At 44.9% G+C, this 23,312-nt stretch overlaps 1 protein-coding gene across 1 annotated transcript; it reads left to right on the forward strand.

Moving 5' to 3' along the window:
- Positions 1-432: 432 nt before the first annotated feature.
- Positions 433-22,957, forward strand: LOC149360488 (thiol S-methyltransferase TMT1B-like). Its single transcript, XM_089572342.1, has 4 exons — positions 433-663; positions 4,700-5,371; positions 18,655-18,804; positions 22,437-22,957. Exons 2-4 carry the CDS (start codon positions 4,889-4,891, stop codon positions 22,668-22,670), a joined length of 867 nt encoding a protein of 288 aa, XP_089428468.1. The 5' UTR covers positions 433-663; positions 4,700-4,888; the 3' UTR covers positions 22,671-22,957.
- Positions 22,958-23,312: the final 355 nt, after the last annotated feature.

Raw genomic sequence — 23,312 nt, forward strand, 5'->3', positions numbered from 1 at the left:
CAACGCAGTCAGAAAAAATGTAACGTATCGACTGTCCACAAGTACCGAGAATCGGCGAAGGTAAGAACACCCTGATGCATTGTTTTGAACGACGACGCAAGAAAGAACACCTTCTACTGAGCCACTTATCCCCATTCACTACAAGCCAGCATCCTTCCGCAGAGAGAGGCCACAGTAACTAGAAGATCAGCGTCTTCATCTCGACATTTCTAAGTAATCGAATCTGGCCCGTACTAAACAATGCATGAGAAGGAAATGTACACATGCAAACCATTTCCTTGTGCGTGAAGGGCGGAATATTCTCCGCAATTTTGTCGATCGATACTCGTGACCTCGAACACGCAGAGGAGAGGAAGAGTTGGTGACGCAAAAAAAAAAAAAAAAACGAAGGAAACTAGGTAGCGCGCGCTAGAGGGAAGCAACGAGGGAAAGCAACCAGACATGCCTATCTGCTGTTTTCGCTCTCTCTTCGTGTCCCTTCGCCAAGTCGTACAGAAATAGCGCAGCCAAGCGATAGAGCCAGACGCCGTCCTGGCGCAGTTCCTGTGCGCCTTCTGCGATCATAGGCATCTTCGCCGGTCCGTCTGTAAAGAAAAAAAGTCTAACACGTGACTGCGGTCTGTCGTTTCACTCACAGACATTGAGCATCGGCGGCACCACGAGGTAAGCGCTTGTTTACAATCAATGAACTGTTGTATTCAAGCTTTTGAACTTATTTTTATGCGTGGTTTTTCATGTGTGAAAGCTTCTTCTTGTTGCGCAGTGTTTGAGCTTCTCATCCCAAATACTATTTGCTTACATCGATTGACTAAGTGCAGTGAACTTTGAACGACTGCTGAATGAAGAATTTGTTGTTTGGTTTCATTGTGCTGGCTCTCCCTTTTTAGCTCTATACGTGTGAAAACGAATTTAACTTTCGAGATTTTATGCTCACAAGGGCAGCATTTTCCACGGCTAAATGCCTGATGCGTTGTCGCACAACTTTTAATCCTCCTAAAATTTATCATGCGGAGATGCTGCTTCCTAGGTTATGTTGCTTATGTTGATGATGTTTAGCTTAGTTATGTATGCCGCCGATCAGAGCAAAGAACTATTGCGACGTCTCTTGTCTCAAAATGCGGCTATATACAACGAAAGGTAATTAAAAGTGACGACAGTCATGGACGCGGGTGTGACACTATTCATTCGTATAATGTTGCGATCTGCTCAGCTCATCCCAGTTTGCGGGGGCAAAGTTCTCCGCTCGCGTCGCATCTGCGGGCGCTTGCGGCCCTCATGTTGGCTTTGTTTCTTTATCCTTTTTGCCCCTAGTTGTCACGACGTGAATACTTCAGTGCACATATCTACGGCGTTTATTTATGTGGTGCTGTTCGTAGCGAAATTAGCGGAGGGTGATCACTGTAGAACGTTTAGTGCCCGAAGTCCGCATTTCTTCATATTGGTTTCCATCTGATACGGGTCAGCCAAACAAAAATAGAAATAAAGGTGAGCGGCTGCCTACCCCCGAAAGGGAAGCGGAGACTTGAATAAAAATATGTGAACAGAGCCAAAAGAAACAAAAAAAAACAAATCTAAAATCAAAAGGAATTTTAAACATGATAACAACCCACGGTAGGCATTGAGTGGACGGCCAAAACGACTGTCAGAGAACGCTCACAGGTTCTTGATTTGCGGAGGAAACAGATGGAATCTAGGAGACTGGTGCGTGCAAGAAAAAAATCTGCAATGTACAGCGCGGGTAGCTTAGCACACTGCAGTATAGGAACTCTGCGGAGAGCGTCACTACGAAGAAAAAAGGAGTCGAATAACATTTATGTTTACAACCAACTTTTTTTTCTAAGACCAACAACAACCTGCTCCGAAAAAGAAGAGGGCACAGATAGCAACTGCGCGGCAGATCATTGCGTGTCAGGTTGTTGCAAGGCGACCTGCGTGGAATGAAGCAAACCGTTTTATTTTTCTTTTCCCATACTGAAAGGAAGGAACAAATTCACTCCTGAGCGCAAAACAAAGGAAAGTAACCACTCTTCACTGTGCAGTGCGCCATCATGATCAGCATGCCAGAATGGTACGCCGAACGCCCATTGTCGCTTCTGTCATCACCTTGAGGAGAGAAATTAATTGTTCTTTGAATTATTCTGCTCCCTTTAGCCACCAGTGAGGAGACGTTGAAAAAAATGGCGATTAGACCTCGGACAAATGCTCAACACAGACAGCGAAATGAATCGTTAACGTACAGCCTTTGTCAGAAGTTTAGAGGGGGTTTGCTTCTGGGCCACACTGCTTTGCTCGAATGCGCGCTCAGCGTCCCAAATCTGCTGAAGGTAAGAATATTTTTGGTCCTGCTCCCTCCGATGCATAGGGCTTCCATGAGTGCTACAGGAGCGCCACAATAGTGCTTTGAAGCAAACCCCTGGGCTCTAAACTTTTGACAAAGGCTGTACCTACCCACGGCGCTTCAAAAATTGCCTTCCTGTGATTGCCAACATACCATCGAAGACCCCGTGTAATTCCCGAAACATTTGCAGCCCTCGAATCATTTCCGTCGTGCCGGTACAGATTGGTATGCAGCAAACGCAACATCCGTTTATTTGTAATTACTTCCAAACAGAATACTGATTTCTTCATTTCTCAACTCGCAGGAATGTTTCTGTTTTTCTGCGAAGTGGGAACTGGGAATCTATTTCTGACATTAGTCCTTTCTGCATGCATTTGTCACTGAATTTTGTGTTACATGCTAGCGTCTCTAAGAAGTTCTGTGCAGTCGAGAAATTGGCCAATATTCACATGAGTAAACATGCACATCGCAGTAATACCTGCGTGCAGTTTCAAGATGTCAGGGAAAGAGTTTCCGAAGTATCTAGCTGTGGCAGCTGTGTGCAACGGCTGCAATTGTGCAACTTCAGTGCCATCCTTTACTGGCTTTTATTTTTGATTCTCACAAATGTTTTTTTACTAAGGCCTTTTCTTTTCTAACCATTAATGCCCTAGAAATATCAGCATCTCTTAAACGACAACTGGTCGGCAAGACTCAGAAACTGACTCCTTATATTTCTATTTTCTTTTTTTTTTCTTATAATAAACGGCATCAATCAGTGCTATATGCCATGTATGGCTTAAATATTTTCAAATCATTATCATAATCAGCCTGACTGGGCCCACTGCAGGGCAAAGGCCTCTCCCATGTCTCTCCATTAACCCTGTCCCTTGCCAGCTGCAGCCACCGTATCACCATCTACTTCTTAATCTCATCCGCCTATGTAACATTCTGTCGCCCCCTGCTCCGCTTGCCTTCCCTTAGAATCCACTCCGTTACCCTTAATGACTCGCGGTTATCTTGCCTTCGCATCACATATGCCCTGCCCAAGCCCATTTCTTCCTCTTGATTTCGACTAGGATGTCATTAACCTGCGTTTGTTCCTTCACCCACTCGGCCCGCTTCCGATCTCTTAACGTTACACCTATCATTTTTAAAGATAAAGCTGTGTAGCTTTCCTTTGTAGCCGTATGGCTGCGCTCGGGTGGACGTCAATGAGTAATTACTCCCTTATTAGAAATCTACTCCACCTTGGGGGATTCCCCTAAAAACATTTGACCTATCATTTTTCTTTTCATAACTCGCTGCGTTGTCCTTAACTTAAGCTGAACCCTTCTCCTTAGCCTCCATATTTCTGCCCCGTAGGTGAGCACCGGTAAGTCATCTTCACCTTAAGGAAACTTTTCGTTTGTCACCAAAAGGAGAGGCACCTAATTTTGTGGCATGTTTTGTTCTTTGCAGTGATGCGGAAGGCATTATATGTAGCACCACGTGGTATTCGCTTAACGTCGCAAAATAATTCTTGATCGAATTTTCTCTCGTGCTGTTTCGGTTTCAGTTTCAACAACTATGTGGCGCGAAAACTTCCGTACACGTCACGTGAAGCATGAAAACACTCCAGTATAATCGCTGCTTGTTCACTAGTTGTCACTGTGCTTCTTGAGGCAGGCTGGCGTTAGCATTGCAGTGAATTTTAAACGACGAAGCAGATATTATATCGCAGTTTTTTTTCAAGCCTCGAATGACCTGCACGCATCCTTGACGTCACAGCCATCGTTCAGTTAATGCAAGCGTCCCTTTGCAAACAGTTGTGAGCGTAAAGACAGTCTTTCATAAGGGCTGAAGCTCCAGTTCGTTCCGAATACAAGGCATGGCTGACAAAGCATGTAAGTGAAGTTTTTAGTGCGATGTAATGTACCTACGCTCTATTGTTTTTCTTAATCTTCATGATGCTTCTGTGTGTAGTGTTTTCATAACTTTCAGATTTGTATTTTCCGTGCCAAACTTTGCTTTTCCGGCAACAGAACGTTGGATGATTGTGCAGTGCACAGAGGTGCGGACATCAATAGACTGAGACGGCTCCTCTCTCCAGCGGAACTACGCTCTTGATCACAAAAATAAAAAACAACGTCGTGTGTCTATCAGCAACCTGAATAAGAATCACTAGGAGTCTTCAAGTACCGTACTCTCCAATTTCGATTAGGCAGTGCCTAAGTAGGGCGCGAAACGCACGGCGTGCTCCATTCACATTTTTCTGCACGTGTACACAATAAAAAAAAAAATCGCAGTGCACATAATAAGTCCGTACGTAGGTGCTAAATTATTCAATTTTGTGCACAGACTGTAAACTTTACTGTTCTTTCTTTGTTTCTTTTTTTTCAGTGTTCCCAATCACTGAACATAAACGCTGCCCGCGGCGCAGAACACGGCAAGCAACTGCATGAAGAAAACAAAGTCCGGAAGGAACATCGACCTCACAGTTGCGCTAAAAATAGGAAGCGTGCAAGAACTGCACTAGCGACTCTTGGGCCCACCAAAAAGGCGAATAGAAAAATTAGAAGGACAGGATGAATGACAACCCGCAGTGCAACGAGTGTTCAAATACCAAGCAGTGAGCAGTGGTCGATAACTGCAGGAATTGAGCTCTGCACCTTATTGAACGGCTTGAGAAAATCAGTCATGCACAAGTGGCTCTACGCAATTCTGGGCCACGCTCTAATGATCGCCGGCGGCCTTGGCGCTCTGGTTCTGATGCCGGCATTGCTCGTCAGTCGCCGATTCCAGGAGGCCTTCTATGTCTTCATTTACAAGTTGTTGCAGAGTGTCTACGAGAAGAGCATCGGGCCAGTGCGACGCAGGCTAGTCAGCCGGCTGGACCACCTGGAGTCACACGACCCAGCGCTGAGACCTCGCGGCGCCGTACGTGTACTGGAGGTGGGCGCCGCTCATGGACTGAACCTGGAGTTCGTTCGCCGCCCCATCGAATACTGGAAGGTAGAGCCGAACACGGTATTCGACGAGGACTTCAAGCGAAATCTGCAAGCGAACCCAAAGGTATGCGGTCTTTCTTTATGCGTGGTTCTTTTTCTGCACTCGGCAAAGTCTCATATTATCCATTAAAAGAAAAAAGTGACTGGAAATAGCCATTGAAAAGTGACCTAACCGGCTCGGGCAAAACCTTCCCAAAGTCGACATAGTCTCATATTATCCATTAAAAGAAAAAAGTGACTGGAAATAGCCATTGAAAAGTGACCTTACCGGCTCGGGCAAAACATTCCCAAAGCCTTGTACAAAGGGAGTAATAACGTATTGACATCCACCGAACATCCAACAAATCTACTCCGCCTTGGGAGATTCTCCTAAACATTTTACCGAAGCCTTGTCCATTGATCGCACACTGATCATGACCCCAGGAACAGGCTTGTGTGGTTGCACCTAGGGACAAAATCGCGTCTTTAATGTGTTGTGCTGCAGACTGGCCAATCAAGCAGAAGAGTAACATAAGAAGAGCCCTAGCACACGCAGTCACCCTTACGAAAATCAGCATCGCCATTTCGTTGAACAAGTGTTGACATATTATGGAATCAAGAACTAGTCAAGGAAAACGGCATGCTTGATGACTACAGTCAACGGCACTCAATAAAATTTGTATTAAACTTTATTGAACACTGTCGATGCCAATGACTGCAATCAGCGGTTCGCAACAAAATTTATACTTACCTTGTCAACAATGTTGACGCTATTGACTGCATTCAGTGCGCATCAACAAAATTCATACTTAACCTGGTCAACACTGTCGATGCTGTTGACTGCACTCGAGAACTGTCAACAAAAATTATAATTAACTTTGTCAACACTGTCAATGCTGCTGACAAAAATAAAAGGCTGTCGACAAGATATTTATTCAACCAGTCAAAAGCTGTGTGTTTAAACTTGCATTGAATTACAGAAGCATGGTATGGGTAAAATAAGCTGGAATATATATAACTTCTGTATTCAAGGAGCAATGCCTTAATATAGAAAAAAACAAACAAACTTTTATTAGCACTCAGCTAGGCTGAACGCAGCTATGGCGTAGAGGTAGCTAGAGCATCTGTTTCGCGTGCGAAAGGACTTGGGATTCGAACCCCGCTGCTGCGCAATTCTCCACCGGGTTCAAAAAATAAAAACTCCGCATCTCGATGGAATTGCATAACCAGGACTAAGCTGCGGCCTGATCTCGGTGACCAGAGTCGAAAACTGACTCTCTAACCAGAACAGGATTTGGCCGCCCTGGTGTAGTGCAACCTTCTATGAAGAAACCAATTAACCTTCTATGAACGAAAAGGCTGATCAGGTCTTCCTTTTTCCATTAGAAAGACTATCACTATCTTGTGATTCTTGAAATGGATGAGATGGGATCCTACATGATGTATTTATTTGAACTTATTTGTCCGAGCACCTCTGAAGGTTTACAAATAAAACAAATTTTAACATTTTTTTCCCTGTACGTCTTGAAGTACATGCAGGTGTGCCAGTAACTGCATTTGCATAGGTCCTTCCAGCAGCATTGCCTCTCTGTGTGCATCAACAAAATGTCTACAACTTCTCAACTAAAGAGCAGATGAACAGGTGGTCAACAAGGTTATCTTTTTGTGTGCATCAACAAAAGGCCTACAGCTTCTCAACTCAACAGATTTCAACAGGTGGCAAACAAAAAGGCGTGCCACTGTGTAAGAATTACGCAATACGGTGCATTGCTCTTCTGTTGCCATGCTATTGCCTGCGTTGACGGAAGACCACGAAATGATCTTTACAGTAACACAGCGAAAATACTTGGATAGTTTGTGAACTGTTCAGTCTACACTGAACAGTTCGCAAACTATCCAAGTATTTTAGCTGCAATCGCCTCGGGAGAAACCGCACGAGAACTAAACACCTTTGAGCGGCCATGGTTATGTTAAAGGGTTATATTTTCCTCACATAATAAAATAATTCAAATCATCCCTCTAAAAATGAGCTCGGCGCCCAACCGCAGGGATCGAACTGGCACATGTGCAGCTTATGTCGTACGCTTCTCCAATCGCTCGTGAATGTTTTACAGTCGTCAGCTATTGTTTGCTAGAATAAAGCCGGAATTCAATACAATCAAGCCAATTTAGCATTGTATTCTGTGGTTTTATTTTCTAAACATACGCTGTGATAAGTTTCTCGGAATACGCAAAAACAGGGCGAGCATCACGATCTACGCGGAACACTGCTAACCTGCGTCTCTATGGAGCCCAGATGAATCGTGAGATTATTGTGCGTACTGCCCTCACTCTCAGCCCGCACACCTCTAGTGTCGCCGATTGGCAAGCAAACGTTTAAATGTCATTTAGAGAACGTTTCCGACTAAATAGCACAGGCATCTCGCTGAGAAAAGCGAACGTGATCGAGTGCTGAATTCTTTCTGTGCAAACATACATTGAAATTCTGAGGCGAAAAGTAACATTTCTTTGATAAAAAATTAGCTTAATGACGTTGGGTGCGAAGTGTAACAGCATTTTTTTTACCCTTTTAATAAACCTTACCTTCGACGTGCTTCACATCAATAGTGTGCGCAAGATTGACTGACATGAGGGACTAAGGATGAGTCGAGTAGCGCTAGGTCGTGTATGCTGTACTAGAGAACGTATACAGAATCCGAACAAATATAAATAATAGGTGTATGTGCCAGGGTCATTTCTGAGTGGGTAGCTACAGGCGCTGGCGCGAACTAATTGGAGAATATCTGGTGCCTACAAAGGACACTCGAAAGAGACAAAGCTCATCGATATCAAATTTTGTTCTGAGCCGCCGCCGTGGCTCGCTAGTTATGGCGCTCGAATGCTCACCCGAAGGACGCGGGTTCGATCCCGGCCGCGGCGGAAGAATTACGACGAAGGCGAAATTCTAGAGACCCGTGTACTGCGCGATGCGAGTACACGTTAATGAAACTGATATGGTCGAAATTTCTGGGGCCATTCACTATGGCGTCCCTCATAGCCTGAGTCACTTTGCGACGTTAAACCCCCATAAACCATCAAATTATATTTAAACGCGGTTTAGCCTACCCAGCGAGGCAGAGCCCACCGAGCCCATCCAACGAACCTTCATATGCTGACCCGCACACAATACATCAATGCAAACACAGTAACAAATACAATTCATTTGGTACACATCTAATCTTCCTGTGGAAGGGCAAGAGAAATAATTCTTCGAGCTCTAGGAATATTAAAACAGTTTCATACCAACTGCAATAAATTTTGCAGTAAAGACAATCGTTTTTACGGAACGTAATTCATGACAATCGAACATAATTACACATTGCAAACACATACTTCAAGGCAGTCCAGACAGCAGACGATGAAAATACAACCCATTACACAAAACTTACACGAAGAGTTGGTTCGGATGTTAACTCTCAAACCTTCTGCTCTGGTAGAAACAGTGTTTTGACTTGCTTCTTGAAATGCATTGGAGAGACTCGACCATTCTACTAAGTTTAATATCCCAGGGTACTTCTTGAGGATTACTTAACATTAGTGATGACAGCCTAAGTAAACCGTAACTTGTGCGTGATCTCTTCTTGACTGTTAAGCTCTGTCGTAGTTCATATGGGCGCTGGTTAACTTGATAGCTTTCCTGAAACTTCGTTGTGCTTGCTCGGTGATGATGTAGGGCTTCCTAAGACAGCTTCGGTTAAAACAATTTTTTTTATCTGATGTGTGCTATAACTGGCAAAATACGAAGCGGTGGTTTCAGTGTAGGGCACGCTTCCAATTACTCGTATAGCTGGCTTTTGTAACTATGAAAGTTAATTAAGGTTTGTCTCGGTTTCGTTGACCACACCAGAGAGCAGTACTTAAGACATGAATGTACAAGTGTATAGTAGACTTTACGTTTAGCATCAAACGGGAGGAGGCCTTATTTTATTTATCATGATATGGCTCTAGATACGTCAGTTCTTAACGCGTCGATATGGGGTGATCATGAAAAATTTTCTTGGAAGACGAACCCTGAAAATCATATCGTAGATTAGTGTTCGATAGGTACTCCCTGAAATTTCAAAGGTAAGGTTGCTAGATTAATCGCTCCTTTCAACTCAGCAACAAATACTTTTTTTGAAGTTTAATTTTAATTTTATTTACCTTAAACTACGTATTCACTCTAGCCATTTATTTGCTTCTAAGCAGATTTCCTGTATGGTAATTCTGTGTTAGCATAATTTTTTACGTCTTTGAATATTGACAATATTATGTCTCTTTAGTAAAAATAGAACGGTTTCAAAAGTTGTTTCACTGAGGTACTCCATGAATCAAGCATCCCCAAGACGAAGGAAGGTAGTGCGGGATCAAAATCACAAGTGCGATGCTTTCTTTTTTTGTCTGTTCCTGCTATATCTATTACTGTGAACTGTGATCTTGAAGCTAAATAGCCCTTTATTAGAGAAATTGCTATGCCTTGGATACCATAAAAGGGAAGTTTACGCAAGAGGAGTTCATGTTATGCGAGTATTTGGATGTCAGGCGTACCCGTTCACTTAAATACATGTCTTTCCTGCAGTGAAACCAACAACCCAAAAGAATTTAACGTTATGTGGAAAAATTATACTGCAGGCGGGCACAACTCTTACGGACATTGCTGATACGCGACGAAGCCACACTACCAGGGTGCGCACGGCTCCGTTGAAAACTTGGGGACGGCCAGAGCTCTGCTCGCCAACTTGTAAACAAACGTAAACGTGCAACAAGAGGTAAAGGAAAGAACCCTTGTTTCTGTTGTGAATCAGCCATTGGGAAACTGCTGAGGATCCGCGATATTTCCCGTTTTGCACCGATATCACGCACTGCGAGAACACCGTTGAAAACTCGCAGGAGCGTTTCTTGCTGCTAGATCATTTTGCCGAGACAAGCCTCAGAACTCGCTCAAAGGGCCTCCGAAGTGCGCGAACCATTTGGGTACGCCAAGGTAGATACCTCGGTTCGAGCGCCGCGCGGCTGACACCGCAATCAGATAATTGCGCTGATTCTCAGTCGATTGTGCTCCCGTTGAGCCGGCTCTGAATGATCGTCTTTTCAGTATAGGAAAGCAACCAGCGTTGCCTTCCCAGGCTGGTCTTTTTGCTCTGTCCGCAGCCGGCTCATGTGCCGGAAAGTTCGGCCCCGTCATGCTGAAACTGTTATGACCTGCATCACATACGCAAGATATTCGCGCACGTTAAATGCGATCTGTGTGAGTTGTGAGGCTTCACGCGAAATAACTCCATGACGGGTGATAGCGAGGAACAATTCCGAATTTATATCGCTCCTTTGTTACTACTTAAGCCGTCGATTCTATCGCAACGAGTAGCCCCGCTGCGCCCAAACCGAGGTATCTACTTTGGCGTACCCAAATGGTCCGCGCGCTTCGGTGACCCTCTCAGTGATTTTTGAGGAACCTCTAGGCAAAATGACCTAGCAGCGAGAAACGCATAAAGCTCCTGCGAGTTTTCAACGGTGTTTTCGCGGTTCACGATACTGGTCAAAAACGGGAAAAGGTACGTATTCTCAGCAGCTTGCCAATGGCCAAATAACCACTGGAACACGGGCTCTTGCCTTCACCTGTCGTTGCACGTTTGCGTTTGTTTACAAGTTGGCTAGCAGAGCTTTGGCCGTCCCAAAGTTTTCAGTGGAGCCGCGGGCACCCTGGTAGGGTGGCTTCGCCGGGTACAAGAAATGTCCGTAAGAGTTTTCCACGCAGCATCGAAGTTTTTGCGATATAACTTAAATTTTTCTTGAATGGCTGCCTTTTTTGCCGGACAGCAATGTAGTTAGGTGAACGGGTACGCCTGAATCCCGACTACCATTATGGGTTCTGCTATCTTTGATAATACAGAGAGGATAGAAACAGGTCTATAGCTGCCTAAATCGTAAAACGATTCTCTTTTATGAATGGCAGAAACTCTTGCTCACTTCATTTTTGTTGAAAACTCACCTGTCGCCATAATAAGGTCACAGTTGTGCGCTAGGGGGACTGAAACTGTAACACTCACCGCTTTTAGCGGTTGTGGCTTGACTTCGTCGGAGCTACAGTCGGAATTATCTTTCATAGACATATTCACATTGGCCTCTAGGAGATACTACAGTTGAGAGACATATTTCAGTGATGTTATTTTCAGGGGGCTTGCCAAGAGGGACGTCTGAAGAGGGACCTACCTGAATAAAGTGTTTGTTGGACGTTTTAGATCTCTATCTCAGTGTCACCGGCTTTTTGAAAATAATCTTTCGGGTCAATGTTTTTTTGTTCACTATTTCCTTGGATGCCTCTTACCTGACTGTAGTTTCCGGCAATCCTAACGATTTCTTTATGTACAATTTAGATTAAGCTCTCTTGATGTCCTTGTTCAGTTAATTGCGTGTATATTTATATTCACGAAGATCCCTTTCGTTTCTTCTGTTTAAGCACAATTGGAAGAAATTTAGTCCTCTCGTAGCCATCGAGAAGGAGATAATCTTCACCGGAAAAGAATCATGCCTCGGTGCAACGGATTAAATCAAAGGGATGGTTTCTGTTTGACAGAAGTGACCACACTTCATCGAACTCATTGCGTAAACATCCCGCACTTTAGTAAAACGGTTTACAATTGATATTCGATTGCGAAGCTAAATAAGAAAAATCCGCAACTGAATACAACATTTGAAGTAACAATAGCAAAGGTTATTTTCGTTGACTCAAGAAATTAGATCATGTGACACGTGCAAGGTCTTGCCCGCGGACAACAATCGCGCGTTCACAATTTGCGCGCCTCACTAGGACTTTTTAATTGACATGCCACGCAAACCCATAGCAAAATACGAATGCCGATTTTTTGCCATGGCGAGAAGGCTGCGGGAGTGTCTAGTCATGTCTTCGCCAACGTATACCTTACCAGTTCTGTCTTTCACCGCTTGGTTGTCTGAGAGCGATTTATCACGCCGCCAATAGTAGAGTCCTATGCTGTAAAAACTCGATGTATCTTGTATGGTTAGCCGAGCGTGCGTTAATGGCATCCTATGAGGCTATGAGGCAGTGAGCAAGTTCGGCACACGAAGGGCATAACCATGTGTGAAATAATTACAGAACGATTAGACGGTTTATGCAACAATTCAGCGAATGCAGTAGAGTTTACCCCCTATAATACCTGTGATCATAGGCGTCCGTAAAGTGGGGCAAGGGGGCGGTTGCCCCCCCCCCCCCCCCCCTTTTGGAATTACGGATATTATTTATGCCCTAGTAGAAAAGAACTACAAACCTACCGCCTCCCCCATCCCCAGACATCGGATCCCCCCCCCCTCCCCCCTGGATGAAGTTCTGCGGACGTCCTTGCCTGTGATGCTTTTACACTAAGCGGAGGAATCAATGGAAGTAAAAATTTTGCAGTGAACGAATTCGGTGGGGTGTGCGCCAGAGTAGGCTCCACTACAATGCCGATTGAGAAGGGTAAAGCGCACCGAACACAAGCAAATAAGAAGATAGCCGACTGATTCTTGAGAACGTGGCAAACATGGTAGCAGATAATGAATTTCTTTTTGTAGCCACAAGGGGCAAGATAGCTGACTGTCTCGTATAAAGCTTACTTGAAGGATTATGCACAAGTATCTGCAGGGCTCCCAAAAGTGTTTCATAAAATGGCTGTCAAATGCGAGCGCTATCTAGAGTAAATGTCATCGACTGTGCGTGCCGGGCACAAGTACTCAGAATTAACCGATAAGTTTAAAATAATTTTAAAAAATTTCTGCTATCGCGCTGCGCGGCAGCCTGCGGTGCCGTGCTTTTGCGCGAAACCTCGCACGGCGCGTCGTACCACGCTTGTGACGTCAGCAGTAGGGGGCTGTCATTGGCTCACCAAAAACCGCAGCGAAGAGAGCTTGTTGCGTGGCCGGCAGGAGACAACGTGTGTTCCCTTCCACACCTTTCTGTATTAAGGTGATAGCGCTAAGACTCCCGTTGTGAAGAAAATCCGGCAGCGTCGTCGTCGGCAATGCGATTGAAAAATCGGCCAGAGTAGGGTGGCCCTGGTAGCTACCCTCTCCACTCAGGGCGGCCACCTCATAGCCAAGCTGGGGTACAAGGTTCGGCTCAGCCTCGCGCAACTCGCCATGGCCGAAAAATTGAACGGACATTTCAATTGATATGGGAACATATGAATCCATAACGGACAGCCCTGCTGAAAAAAAGTTCTATGATGCAATAACCTCATAGATCATTCATCATAGAATATCATACATTCTCTATGATATATCATACAATTCGTATGATATTCTATGACATTTCTATGATGACTGAATGATTTTACAGAAATGTATGACATTTGAATGATAATTTTCTATGATTTGTATGATAAGTCTATGATATTTGTCTGATAAACTGTACGAGTTTATTGCATCTTAGAACTTTTTCAGCAGGGACATATGTATATGAATTCACCCTACACTACTACTACTACTACTACTACTACTACTACTACTACTACTACTACTACTATGAATTCATATGCGTCCCATATAAAATCAGATGTGAGTTTTTCAATATGGCTATCTCGCACTTCCCCTCCTCATGACTGAAACGGAGAGTTTTTCGAACGCTAGTTTTCCCTTTGTATCTATATGCATTTATACCCAGCCTTCAGAATTCGCTGCATTTTATTACAGAACATTCACTCACGGACAACGCAAACTCAGTGCATCGTCGGTGGAGCTGACGAAACGAGAGCGGACTGTCCATCTTCCCGAAAGATGAGAAATACTGCGCCTAATTTTGGCATCCAGTGTCTGACTGCGCGTCGCAGAAATGCCACACTGTTCTCGAGCGGCTGCCACCAATGCTCGCTGGCCCCGAAAAACGGCGCCCTGTCTGTCACTCTGTTCTCTTAAAGGAGCAGTGAAGAGAAATCTGAACTCGTCTTTTTGCCGCGGGAACTCAATCCACACGTTCCGAGCATTCTTAGAAAGTTCGATTTATTGCCCTGTGTGGCCGATTTCACTAATTAAATCGAATTAATAGTCCGGCTCCCGCCCTTTTTTTTAAATTCTCCCCGTACGGTGGGCGGAGTCGACCAACGCGTGGAGTGCCTTTCACCCAGTCCCATGGCTGCTTGCCGCTCTGCCATCGGAAATAGTTCGCGCGTATTTTTATGTCTGCGGGCTTATTTTGCGGCTGTATTATCTCCGAATGAAGCTATTTATGCACGGAAACCTAAAAAACAAAATAAAGCGAAAGCAAAGCCTCCGCGGAGCTGGCTGAAAGGCGCTCCACGCGTTGGTCGACTCCGACCACCGTACGCGGGAGAATTCAAAAAATAAAGGCGGGAGCCGGACGTTAATTCGATTTAATTAGGGAAATCGGCCACAGAGGGTAATAAGTCGAAGTTTCTAAGAATGCTCGGAACGTGTAGATCGAGTACCAGGGATAAAAAGACGAGTTCAGATTCCTCTTCAGTGCACCTTTAAGTTGAGCCGCACAAAAGACAAGCGGGCGCTCTTGGCGGAAAACCGGATGATCGCCGCCGCGTCGGCGACGCGGGCGCTGTTTCCCTCTCCTTGAGCCTTCCACCACGTGCACGCAAACCGGAGGCGCTCGACGCGCAAGGTTTTATATCCTCAATATGTCGTCAGTTTCTGGCGCGGCGTATTTAAGCGGCGCCCTTGAGGTTTCCTCCTAGCGTATAGAAGAGCTCTCCTTCCACTGTTTAATCGCCCGCATAGTCACTAGTCCGTGTCCGGACAGGTTCAGGCACGGTGTAGGGACGCGCTTAGGATTAGCGCTGTCATTTATCCAGCTTCGTGCGTAACGAGCGAAGATTCGTATCTGTTTACCGGTTAACTACCAAATTAGGCACTCCCGACAAACCCGTCTCATTGTTTTTAGTAGAAAATGATTGCTTCGCCTCTGCCGCTACTGCTTGCTGTCCAAAGAATTACCTATTTATTGTACCGAAAGTTGGGTTTCACAAACAGACCGTTTTTCTTTTAGATCTACTTGCTTCAGAAATGTAGAATTGACCGAAAGGGCCTCTGTTATAGCAGTTTGAAAGTAAAATAACTGTCTTTTCCCTTATTTCGTGGTAAGCTGTGGATACAGGCAAACGAATTAGTGCTCAGTACCGCTTTAACTAATTCGTAAGAAGAAAGTTGAGAGTCATAGAAACCTAGAAATGAGTACAGAAATGTTGTTCGGTATAATTTTTGCATGATATTTAAATAACTAGAAAGCAGAGAAAAAAATGCATGCCTGCGTGCCTGTAGGATCCGAACCAACGGCCCCTGAATTTCGCGTATGGTGGTCTGCCAACTGATCTGTGGTGCGGCCTGCCCAACCCTCTACTTTCAGGTTTTGTTAATGTTGCGTGCAGCCTAACTTTGAGCAAGTTCACCAGCACCTTTCAAAAGTTTAGCGGCGGACGTAGAACGTCTAGCGATACTGCAAGTGCCACGTAGAAGTTATCCAACGGGGAGGGCCGCATCTCTGAGCGAACAGTTTTATGCCCCTGAAGACTGCCTGAACGGAAACCCTCGTTAAGCTATCGAGCAGACAAGCGCAGGGAAATGAGTGGCTCATTACGACATACATGTGACGGAAGCCAACAGTCATGGAAACCAAGGAACTTTGCTTTCCCGTTTCAACTTCTAAGATTGCACCGTAGCTGCGTTCAGTTTGAAAATGGCCAGTGGCCTATTAAGCCTCAACACATATTTTGAACGGTCACCACATATGAAAGCCTGGCATTTTTCGTGAGTGCACTCAAGCATGACGGTCTCCCGCGTCTTCCATTTTGCCGGATCTTGTAAGTTGCGTCCAGTCCGTCCTCTACATCGGGAGTGAATGCCCGGGCAAGTGCAGTTTCCGCCGTTTCTCTACTTTACTACTTCTACCCCTGAATCTCCGTCTCCATTTACTTCTGCTTCTTGAGTTTCTACCTCTACATCTACTGATTCTGCATCATTACAAAGAATTCGGGAGAGCACCCAGCCAAGGGTGATTTGACTAGCGGCCTATGATGTTCGGTTCTGCAACCTCTCACCCATTTTTTTTTCTTTCTTGCGTCACGGATGATGCAAGTGCGCTATTTTGGAATGCTCAAAGCCATACCCCTCGTAGAGGCAGCCAAGGAAACTAGAAGTGGTTGCCCATAATTCCTCATATGATTCTTGGCCTCTGCGTCTATAGAAAGGATCCGGACCTGTTCACATTGAGGAAATATTTAAGGTGCAGTTTTACTGCAAAACTAAAAGTAAAAAATTTGGTCTTGACAACCTAAGGCTTTACAAGGTTAATTTATCGAGGAGCTGTCATCAGTAGAAGCTTTTAATCTTCCTTGCCTGCGGTTGGGTTTTCGCGTTAAAAAGCAATATAGGAATAATGATAGTAGTGTAAAAGAGGCCGCCGCGGTGACTCAGTGGTTAATGCGTTCAGCTGCTGACCCAAAAGACGCGGGTTCGATCCCGGCTGCGGCGGGCGAAATTCTAGAGGCCCGTGTACTGTGCGACGCCAGTGCACGTTAAAGACCCCCAGGTGGTCGATATTTCCGGAGCGTTCCTCATAGCTTGAGTCGCTTTGGGATGTTAAAACCTCCCACAAACCAGTAAATATAAAAAGGTGTCAAGCCTTTTTCTTATTCTTTCCGTTTTCTTCTTCTTTCACTTCTTTTTCATTGGCGCCACGAAGCTTCTCATGGGACTGGCGGCCACCCTAATTATTTCCGGAGCTTCTCGCTGTAAAAACTGTTGCGAAGAAGCTTTATTTAGCTTCGCTTGCGTGATACGCTAACCAGTGAGCCTTGGCGTACTCACTTTCGACGATATAAGTAGTGTTAAGCTGTATTTATTATAACTTTCAGGACGAAGACGTTTCCATGTCTTCAGCATAGTCGAAAACAAAAAGTATGCGGGTGGTTAAGTCTTTTCAAGAGTGGAATGAGAGAGCCAATAAAGGCTATCTCACAGTCGGTAGTCGTTATTCGTTCTTAAGTCGACACTCAGGGCCGACCCCTATTCACTCTTCTCTTAATCAGAGGTCTGCAGCGACTCGATTCCATTCCTCATTATGTTGCCATTTTCGCTGAACAGTGAAGATTGAAGTACGATTACCGATTTTTCTGCTTTAAGTAATGACACTCATGTTCTAGCATCTGACATAGATTTTGGGCTTGGTGCATTTAAAAATCTCGATAAAAAGAGAACGTGTCAGCGATTGAAGAGATCGGTAGAATACCAAATGGAAACTGCGCTTAAAGTGTAAATGTAGTTTTCCTTTTCAGCCTCAACACCTGCCAACTACGACAAATCCCTGGGTGTTTCATCGAAACCGATTTGGATGTTTTAAAAATAAGCTCCTTGGCATCATATGAGCATTGCTTTCACGCTGTACTTTCATGAAACACTTGTGGCTGCATTGTTTTTCACTTTTTTTTGGCGGCTCCATCACGCGGTCATGCATTTTCTCATTGTTGTTCTTCTACAATAGCACTTTCAATCTTCGTGGTGTTAAAATCTGGTTCTCAAAAATGCATTCAATTTTTTAGTTACTGGTATATCAGACGGAACGCCTTTCTTTTTCCTTTTTTTACTCTCTTTCCCTGCCCCTGAGTTTTCGCGCTCCCTGTGTGCCATAAAGAAAAAATAGACATGGTACTACCAGTGGGGGAAAACTTAAGTAAACAGGTGAACCGTATTTCAACCTGTTTTCTAAATTCCGATCGTTTTATTAGCTTTAATAAGTAGTCAGACACCTGGTCGTAATTTGCGCTGTGTAGCTAGCTGTTATTGATAGCCACACCAGCTTTAAAAATTTAGAAAGAGTAATTACACTCCGCTCCATGGCGCGTAATTTCTTTGAAATCCTAGTCGTCTTCAGAAACCGCGGTGTGTTTTTGAAAACACATAATTCGGCGGCGCACCTGTCACCAAAGCATCTGATTTCCGCCCGGGATGGTGTGCTGATGCTCAAGCAGCAACCTTTTTGTGCGCTAGAAGTATTCTAAATATTCGCTTCGAAATTATGTGAAGAACCTTACTATTATCTTTGAATTCACTTCGAACCAACAAACCACTGTTAGCATATGCCTAGCATGAGCCCAATAACGCCACCGCGTAATACCCTCCTCTAGTTTGTTGGTTTTGCACGCCCCCTTAAACAACTTCGCGTTCTGCTCGTCGCTCAAAAGTGCAACAACCTTTTTGCTTTGAGAAGCTACTTGGGTAGCTTTCGTGAGTTTTAGTTCGATACATTTCCCAAAGAAATAAATGTGCTTGGCGCTGCGCATTAACTAATGCAACAACCAGTTCTGATTTTTAAAGGTTTTGAACCTATTGTCTCAGGTGCAGATGGAGCGTTCTATCTGTGGTTACGGGGAAGAGATGAGCATGCTGCCCGACGGCCACTTCGACGCAGTGCTGCTCACATACGTTCTCTGCTCTGCCAACGACGGCCAGAAGCTCCTTAACGAATGCAAACGAGTTCTCGCAAAGGTGAGGCATACGAACTGGTAGACCACGATCTCCTTGATGATCAGGATGAAGAGTGCAGCTGTCATGTTGTCCATCGGCATGGGTCCTTACTTGTGCGTGCCAAAAATTGTTTCCCAAGAGAGGAAGCTATTGAGATTTTGATTTTTTCAGCTGCGAGGAATACATTGCGAACTGAGAGCGAACAGTTGCATGAATAAAATAAGTTCTTAAACCGAGAAACATTGTTCAAAGAGTAAGTGAGCGTGTTATGATAGAGCTCGTAATAGGGACACAATGTTCATGAAGTTCGGAGCAGACGGCTGAGGGATCGTGCCTCTATCTCCCCCACACGATGAGGGGAAGGGAAAGGCCAGGTACACAAAGAAAGAGAGAGTCAGAATAGGATATTGCCGTCATAACGCAATGAACGACTTATATCTGGTACCCAAGGCAAAGTGCACCATGCCTTTGGTGCCAGTGATGCAGAGCGGCTGATTCTGCTGGGTATTTTAAAGAAAGCAGAATGCCAGCACAATTGAGGTAAAGGGCTCAGCGAAGCAGACACGACAGGCGCTACAGGATAGACTACAACCTGCGCTGTCCTCCCCGCGTTCTTGTTTTCATTTTGCGCGGCCGCTCTGGTTTCTCTAGAAATGAGCTAAAGCTTGAAGCGCACATACACAATTTTGCGAGGAGTGATCAGGAGAGGGATAAGTACTATTAAAAGCGTTTGCTGCGCGACACCCCACTTCTGCCGTCCTTCCCTGGGCTGTTATTCCACCGCGCGTAGCAAATGGCTGCTTAGCCTTTGGTCAAATGCATGTTTGCGCATGTATAACAAAAGTTGCAATATTGTATGCAACGCCATTGTACCATGAATGTTTTTTTGCAGGCTGCGGCAATAGTAAACGAAAATAGATAAAAACGTCCCGCCAGTACGTACGCATACTAAGTTATGCTGAGGTCTCAGTGCATCTGTTATGTCATATTCTTCACCACTTTCCCGCCGGCCCTGAGGTACATCGGCAGTGAACGTCGTTGCTGAACAGAAAACACTTGCGCTAACAAGAGGCTTACTCATATGTTCCGCGCACTTTGGGAATGAAAAGCAGACAGTAAGGAACGCAGTCTATGCTCAATCTGTGGCGTGGAACGAAGCACATCGCATAGCCTACCAGCTACTCTGTACATGATATTAGCTGACTACGCTTTTCAATGGTCTGGGCAAAGCAATTTTAACTCAATAGCCCCCAATGTAGGGACTTCAAAAATTTGGCAACAACTTAGATTCGCCACCGCTCATGTCCACGAACATCGGGAGCGAGTAGGCATCGCGTCCTTGAAAAAAAAAGAAAACACCTGATATGGTACGATAATACTAATCGCATTTACATAGCATGGCATGAATGGAAGCAACGATACCACTTTTTTACCGAACTGCAAAGTAAACAAAATTGCAGAGACGGTAACAAAGAAGAAAGAACACACGGTATGCACGGGATAGCAACCTGTGCCATACACTTTATTTATTTATTTATTTATTTATTTACTCTCAGGGCCGAAGCATTACAGAGAGGAGTGGGTGGTACAAAACAAAAACAGTACAGGTAACGCAGCACTACAATGTAAAATCAATTACAGCGTTTTTAAAGAAGTCGGCATTTGTAATGGAGGCGATGGAAGCGGGAAGGTGGTTCCATTCCTTAGCAGTCTTGGGGATAAAAGAGGCGAAGTGTAAGTTGGTGCGACTGCTGGGTACGCCAACTTTGAACTGGTGGTCGCTGCGGGATGAAATGTAAGATGGTGGTACAAGCAACGTATCTCTGAGATGATGGTTTGAATGGTAGATTTTGTGAAATAGGCATAGACGGGAAATTTTTCGACGAATTGAAAGATCCGGTAAGTTTAAATTTGCTTTCATTTGAGTTACACTTGCAGTTCTATGATAGTTAGAGAAAATGAAACGGACAGCCCGATTTTGAATGGCTTCGATTTTCAGAATTAGTGAGTTAAGAGGAGGGTCCCATACAGACGACGCATATTCAAGTTTTGGTCTGACTAATGTTTTGTACAGTATAAGTTTCAAGTTAGTGGGCGCCATAGAAAAGTTGCGACGTAAGTAACCGAGAGTACGGTTAGCGTTACTTGTGACATAGTCCACGTGAGCTTGCCAGGAAAGGTTACTGCAAATATGCACACCAAGGTACTTGTATGTGGAAATATGGGTTAAAGGAGTATTACATAGTGAATAATCACAGGAAACTTGAGTAGTAATTAACTGTTCGACTGAAAGCACACCGAATGCATAGTAAATAGGTCCATTCAATTAAACGATGCATAACCATACCAGACACATACTCAGAAGTTCTGGACAAATGCATTTCTTAAAGGCAAAAAGTTTATGTCCCCAATTTTTTTTCATATATAGTAAGATTTCACTGCAGCATTCAAGATATCCTCAGATCTCCTCTTGGCAGGCTTCAATTTTTTTGCTATTCATCTTTTCGCTATCGTCCGTTCAGCATTGGTTTTCTATGGCAGTCTTAACTACTCGGTTAGAGCGATAGAAAACTTCAAAAGAAAAATTTTGCTACGCATCGAAAGAATGGACGGCTACCATCCATACTTCCAGTACCCTACAATATTCCAATATTGGAAACTTTTGTCCAAGAATGCTGGACATGTATAACAAACGCTATGACTTGAGCGGTGCCCCTCCCCAACTGAGACAGATATTATCAACACAGGCGCTGAGATTCGGCCTCCCATTTAGTGGTAATTAACGTACAAACCTTTCAGGCAGTGTAATTACGCATTTCCCGGTATTTGTAGGCCACTGAGAGCTGGCGGGAGCGGAGTAGCAAAGAATGCGTATTGCTTTCAGTGAACTGACTTGTATCGCTCGTAGTATGAACAGCCCAACGCGAACAGCAGAAGCCACCGAATTTCAGTTATCATCGCGCGCATCCCCGCCAATTAACAATGAAGTGATCAGACGTGGATTCGTTTCGGTCACGTAGCTCCCTGTTGTATCCTGAATGTTCAGTCTGCGCAGGGGGTGACTGCCGTAAGCTCTGCAGTCTACACTGACACTCGCCATGGCCAAGCACGAAGCGAGAGCGTTCATGAGAAACCGTGCTGCTCGCAACCATATAAATTCGATCACGCTCCCCTATTTTGATTTTCAACCCATTTGCCTTTCTTAAAGCCGTCATGCAGCACCATGCCACCTTTACCCTGGCTCCAATAGGCGTCAGAAATTACACACGTGACCTGCAAGCTGGGCACCCACCGATGCTGATAGTTCGTTCTGTCGAAGCATGGTCGCCTGCTCCCGGTTGGTTGCTGCAGGCGCTAATGGAATAGCACACACGAGGATGAAGGCGAGGTTAACCTTCACTCACAATGCCTAGGCTTGGCAGAAATAAAACGAGCGCATGGAACTTTCAGATATGATACACTGCTCCATCTGCAGCCCAAAAGGCTACAAAATTAGCCCATGGTGGCTTCGGTGGTAGGCGGCGCTATGGTAAAACAAACATGGCGGTACGCACCTATCTAAACTTGAGCCGTGTATATTTTGCTGAATTACGGGCATTGAACTATCACTGGCTTACCGGCTGCTTATCGGCACTGCCGCTGCTGACTCGCAGGGAGGACTGCTTCTGTACGCTGAGCACGTGGGACACCCCGTGGGCACCATAACCAGGTACCTGGAAGAGTTCTTCACGCCGTTGACCGATAACCTCACCTGCGGATGTCACCTGAACAGAGACAGCGGCGACCTTATCAAGGCAGCCAGCTTTGCCAGTGTAGAGATGGAAAAAATTGAGCTAGACATACCTTTCCCATTCAGCTGCCAAATATATGGCGTCGCCATGGCCTGAGACACTGGGTGTAGAAAGCAGCCATGCCCGCCCCACACGCCAGTGACTGTTTTGCTTTCCAGACCCACACGTAGCATTTGACCATGCGGGGTACATTACTCACAGTGTATTTGTCCTGGACACATTTCTCTTATGACTGAAGACCACGTGAGTATCATTGTGTTAGGTGAGCACTTGAATGCAGCGGATTATTTCAGTTAGAACACACTGCGCGATGCCGACGCCAAATCCGAATAAACCGGATGAAGGTCTTCACGAGCTGTCACAATGAAAATGATGGACAACAACTTCCAGACTCCCGTCGTTTGTCATGGACCAAAAGCGATGGCGGTGGCACTAGAGCCACGCTTTCTGCTCAGCACCAAAAACAGCCAATTATCGGCCCACATAGCGCCACGACCTAGACCACATGATCTCACATACCCTTAGTTTCAATGGCATGTCGTAAGAATGGTCAACCCACGCCCCACCCAGTCGAAAAGAACACCAGAAAGTTGCTGTCATCACAAGAGGTCTTGTTTAATGTTTTTGACCGGAAGCTCACAATAAAATGAATATTGAGCAGTTACTACCGAAAAGTTCTACAGAAAAATTGCTGTAAAATAACAAAGGTGTCTATGCGAAAAAAACTGCAAAAAATTT

The sequence above is a fragment of the Amblyomma mixtum genome, chromosome 2 (assembly GCF_055824585.1).
Source record: "Amblyomma mixtum isolate Tamu chromosome 2, ASM5582458v1, whole genome shotgun sequence".
Classification (NCBI taxonomy): Eukaryota; Metazoa; Arthropoda; class Arachnida; order Ixodida; family Ixodidae; genus Amblyomma; species Amblyomma mixtum.

Excerpts from the sequence above, each read along its gene's own strand:
- LOC149360488 (XM_089572342.1), top strand. The coding sequence starts at position 4,889 with ATGACAACCCGCAGTGCAACGAGTGTTCAAATACCAAGCAGTGAGCAG. Across the intron at positions 5,372-18,654 it reads ATCTGCAAGCGAACCCAAAG|GTGCAGATGGAGCGTTCTAT; the intron begins GTATGCGGTCTT and ends CTATTGTCTCAG. Across the intron at positions 18,805-22,436 it reads GCAAACGAGTTCTCGCAAAG|GGAGGACTGCTTCTGTACGC; the intron begins GTGAGGCATACG and ends GCTGACTCGCAG.